The following is a 5,000-nucleotide window of genomic DNA, read 5'->3' as shown; positions in this document are numbered from 1 at the left end:
CCACGCGCTCCACACTGATCTGAGTCTAAATTTCGTGACATCTGTTTTAGCGTGCAGGTACATAAAAATTATGTTTTTCCTACATAGTGTCAGTCTACAGGACGCTACAGAAACAGACATTTGGCTGCATGTTCATGTTTGTCTATATTGCTAGCTCCCTCTACAGCTTCCCACTAGCGATAAAAATATAAAACAAAACATGTAATACATTTTTAAAGGTGATCTAATCAATGCTGGGTAAAGTCACTTCTGTTGACGTTCAAACAAAACAGAAAGCTAGCTCGTTACTTCCTCCCCCTCCCTCCTGTGCAATTGAAACTCTCCTAAACGCGCATCTCTTAGGTGATTTGCCGGAACAGTTTGTTATGTTTTTATGGGCAAGGTTGTTTTGTGGCTGTTTTTGGAGCCTGGGTTGTCCATAGAGATGGCATTTTTTACAGTGTATTTAGGACACAGGCAGCTAGCGGATGCTGAGGTGCATGGCTGCTGTAAAGTGACAAAAAATGTTTTAGCCTAAAAAATATATGACATCGCTTAGAGCACCTTTAAGCTCAAAACAGTGATACACTAAATATATATATAGATACCCTAACTTCTCATGTACACTTTTTTATTCTGAAAACACTTAGAAAATGCCTTTCTGTAAGAGAAATAACAACTTTGTTTCTCATGTTACTTTTTATATTGTATATGTCCAAGTCCACAGGCACTGAATCTATATCTCAACCTCCTATTTTCCCTGTTAATGACATTTTCCTTTGAGGAAAAACAAAACAAAAAGAAAACTACCCCCCCGTGTTCTCTGCACTTCACCTCAGAGCGTCCACACACTGTCGGGCCAAGCACACTAAGTGAGAATTCGGACACATTAGCCGACCCGGGTCAGCTCTGCTGCAACACTGGTCCTCCCTGGTAGGCGGGGCCAAGATGACCACTCCCTTTTCTGACCCTGGCACCCACAACTCTGCCTTGTTTAATTTCACAAGAAATATCACGTCATCATAGCACAGGTATTCATAGCACGGACCACAAACTTCTGTGAGCACAAGCAGAGACAAGATGTGAATGTTGTTATGTTACTTCATCAGAGAGCACACCCGAGAACAACCCTTTGGCAAGTCTGGTCTGGTCAAGAGCCAGCACAACCACCATGTATGTCAGTGCATCAACATCAACATTTGTCACTGCCTGTCTCCGCCCTCTAACATAATTTGTGGTGCCTACAAGTGACCAGTATAATTCAATCACAAGCGCAGTTGAATAGAGTCAACCAACAACAATACATGACAATAAGATATCAACAAGTTAAACACACAAAAAATTATACAATACCATATCAACAAGTTAAACACACAAAAACGATACATCAGGCCCTGCGTCTCATCTGATATTAGCCCAAAGCACCATGCACAACTACTCCTTGCACTAGCAATCCATCACATAAAGAACTAAAGTTGGGAATGAAGCCCTCTGTAACATCACCATGAGGGACACGTACACCTTTCTGCATGTGTATTGGGAAACAGGAAGTGGACTCACTCCACGGTGCCATGGCCCTCAGCGCTCTCCCGCACCACGGTGCCCTGCAGGATCTCCTGGGTCTTCACCGTGGCGATCTTCACGTCCGTGTTCTTCTCTGGCTCTGCAGGACAGAAGAAGGCCTCAGAGTTAGCATCTTTGGTTGTGTGTGTGTGTGTGTGTGTGTGTGTGTGTGTGTGTGTGTGTGCGCTCTCTGTGAGTACATGTACAGTATATACTGTATATTTGTGTGTGTGTGCCATGTTTATGTTTATGTTAATGCTAATGATATTTGGCAGACACAGACACTAATGATATTGGGCAGACACAGACACTAATACTATTTGGCATTCACAGACACAGGTTCGGTTCTTTGTTGCACCTGTCAGTATGACCAAGCTCTGCTGTCTGCGGAGTATTGCTGGATGCTTCTGGAACCCATCAATCTCAGTCATGTGGACCTCTGTGATTGGCCCCTCTTCGTCCTCGGGGCTGAATTCCACTCCGTTCTGGTGGATCTCCATGACGGGACCTTTCCAGGGCTTCAGTCCTCCCAGCTGACCGTTATGGGCCAGGTACCTACAGCGCCCCCCCAGGGGACGAGACGGACAACTCTGTTCATACTTGTTTCAGCCTGCTCCTCTCATAACTGAGGCTACGATAACTGACTGCTGAATAGAACATTGTGTTGTGTGAAAGGGATGAAGATGAAGTATGAATATAAAAAGGTAAAAAGTGAAAAAAATAAACAGTGTATGGTTTCTAGGTGGGCGTCAGATGAGCTGTTAAATTCCCAAAATAAGCACATGGCGGAGACATCCACGTTAATAACACATAATGGCTTCATTTATCATATATGTGTGTGAAAGAATCATTCTTTATGTGTGTGAATCAATCATTCTCTCAGCTATTGAACCTCGCACAAAGCATGGAGTTCCCTGATCCCCAGATGTCAAAACAGCCATCCATCTCACTTATATGACAAAGAAGTAAACTACAAAAGTCTGTGTTTTGATGGTTAAACAAACTTTGGGATTCCAAGTAGCAACCGTATTACCGAATTTAAAAGCTGTTTATCCCTTTAAGCTGTGCGGGCTCTGGTTTGTTTGGGCTCGTCCTTGTGTCTGGGGGACACGATGGTGCCAGAACAATGTTTGTTTGTGCATTTGTGTGTGACAGAGACAGATTCTGTGGGTCTGAGAGAGAAAGAGGAAAAAAAGGTGTTTGTTTATGGAAGAGAGGAAGTGATTGAGAGAAAGAGTGAGTATGTGTATGTTGTGCGTGTCTGAGTGTGTTTGTGTGTTTGTGTACTAAATTATATTTTAATAACTTCATGGGAGATAAAAGCAGCATAGTGTTAACAGGTATGTCAGGAGAGCATCGTGTGAAGCGAATGAGATTCACATGATGACTCATAGGACTCATAAGTGCAGTTAGAAACTCTAGAGTCTACTTGTAAATGAAAGCCTAGAGGAGCTTCTGATCCCTCTATTCACTTTATAACCCTACACTCTTAGAACACAAATTCCTCAGACAGTTTTGTTTGTAAGAGAACCCTATTAGGCTCTTCTTAGAACCTACCTCATCCTGTAGCTAGCTACTCTCATACCACATTGACCCTTGCACTCTAATGCCCACCTGCCCTCCTCGCTGTCCAGGAGCTTTCGGTAGGTCTTGATCTCGCGCTCGAGCCTCATTTTGGTGTTGAGGAGCTCGCTGTGCCGCTCCCTCTGGGTGGCCAGGCCACCCCGCACCTCGCCCAGCTCCCCCTCCAAGTCGCGTACGACCCGCGACAGGTCCTGCAGCTGCTCTGAGTAGTGCTGCTGTGTGTGGCGCAGGGAGCTCTCCAGACCTTTCTCCTGGACGGGTAAAACACCCGATGAGAACCACAAGGGGACGAAAACAAAGAAAACATACCCGTGAGAAACATGACAGGGTCGTATTTACAGATTTGGAATAGTCCTCCAGGTCATGTTCCAATTTCTCTCTTTTAAGAGTTCCACAGGGAACTGTTTTAGGAGCCATTGATTTCTGTTAAGAATTCCTGCAGAAGTTCAAATGATGGCATAGAATAAATATGACCATTTTTAACTGTGATTGAACAAGTTGTTCATCTATTTATTAGAAAAGAGTGGACAACAATGACTAATTGTGAATTAAAACAGCTGCTTATGTGTGTATGTGTGTCTGTGTCCATAAATACATGAATACTAACCAGAGCATGCATGGACTCTATCTCCACTTGCAGACTGTGCCATTGCCTCCTGGCTTCGGCCAACTCTTCTCTGGCCTCCTTCAAAGCCACCTCTCCCTGGCTCACCTGTGCCAAGGCTGCCTCAGCCTGCCTCTGAAGATATACATCAAATACACATAAAGCATATGTCTATCTTGGCCTCAAAACGCACACACACACACACACACACACACACACACACACACACACACACACACACACACACACACACACACACACACACACAGCACACAGAGTGAGTGAGTGAGAGAGAGAGAGAGTATGAAATACTTTACATACTTGTACATGCATAGACCCTGCCAGAACACTCTGCCATTACACTACACAATGTATAAAGGGGCACACTCTGCCTGGTAAATTTGCATTAAAACATTCTGACTGAAACCAAACAAGTCTCTACATCTCCAAACCTGATGCATTTTTATGTAAAACTAGAGGGCTTTATAATTAAATCCAGCCATGTCTTTTATCAGTGGTGGAAATAATTGATTTTATTTTGCTGTGCTTGTATTTTTATGTGCTTGGCAAGTTTCTATGCAATCTATGCTCCAAGGAGTCCTGCACAGTCTCCAAAGGCTGAACTAAATGCTACCATAGCAAGAAAAGACTCCCTTAGGAGAAGGAGAAACCTTTGATCTCATTCCCAGTTGAAAGATAAGGATCATGGTTTCGTGTTCACTGCACACGTTTAAGCAATTCTCTCAAGAGGCAAAAGAAGATATGGTACTGTATATATTTCTACCATTTTCTTTCTGTTTCGTTTTCTTCATCTGTTCTTCACCTTTCTTCTTACTTAGAACATTTTTGTCTACAATGATTTATTTTCTAACATCTACCCTCTTGCAAAAAACACTTTTTTTTTTTTTACATTTTTTGACAAAACAATTGGACATACTACTATGACGTTTTCTGCAACACTGATAGCCTAACACAACTGGTTAGCAACAGTGGCATAACTAGTAGCCTACCACCAGAAATCATCAACTAGTCTGCCACCAGAAATCATCAACTAGCATACAAGGGAGGGACAGTTAACCTAGATCTGAGACAGGATTAAATTAAGGAAATTTCAGATCACTGCATGGGTTTCTGACTCATCGCAGTGGCATGATGATTTCAAAAGATATGACAAGGGATGCACTTAATTTTCATTGTACCTGCCTCATGATACCTCCATATTATTATTATATAGTCTGCTGCCCCGTACTAATGCAATAATATGCATAAA

The 5,000-nt window shown here is 42.9% G+C and overlaps 1 protein-coding gene across 3 annotated transcripts in view; it reads right to left on the bottom strand.

The window, feature by feature from the left end:
• Nucleotides 1–5,000, bottom strand: part of krt222 (keratin 222) — a 30,368-nt gene that overhangs the window by 5,193 nt on the left and 20,175 nt on the right. For all 3 annotated transcript variants that reach the window (XM_076290913.1, XM_076290923.1, XM_076290903.1), the window contains 4 exons: nucleotides 3,734–3,865; nucleotides 3,157–3,377; nucleotides 1,901–2,097; nucleotides 1,540–1,642 (listed from right to left, as the gene is read on the bottom strand). In XM_076290913.1, coding sequence (XP_076147028.1) covers nucleotides 1,540–1,642; nucleotides 1,901–2,097; nucleotides 3,157–3,377; nucleotides 3,734–3,865 — 653 coding nt within the window. The remainder of the gene's footprint in view (nucleotides 1–1,539; nucleotides 1,643–1,900; nucleotides 2,098–3,156; nucleotides 3,378–3,733; nucleotides 3,866–5,000) is intronic.

Source organism: Alosa pseudoharengus, unplaced genomic scaffold (assembly GCF_046254945.1).
Source record: "Alosa pseudoharengus isolate Yale_2024_CS ecotype anadromous, Long Island Sound unplaced genomic scaffold, YU_APseudo_1.1 YU_APseudo_1.1_scf_1, whole genome shotgun sequence".
Classification (NCBI taxonomy): Eukaryota; Metazoa; Chordata; class Actinopteri; order Clupeiformes; family Clupeidae; genus Alosa; species Alosa pseudoharengus.
This window is presented reverse-complemented; position numbering and strand designations above follow the sequence as displayed.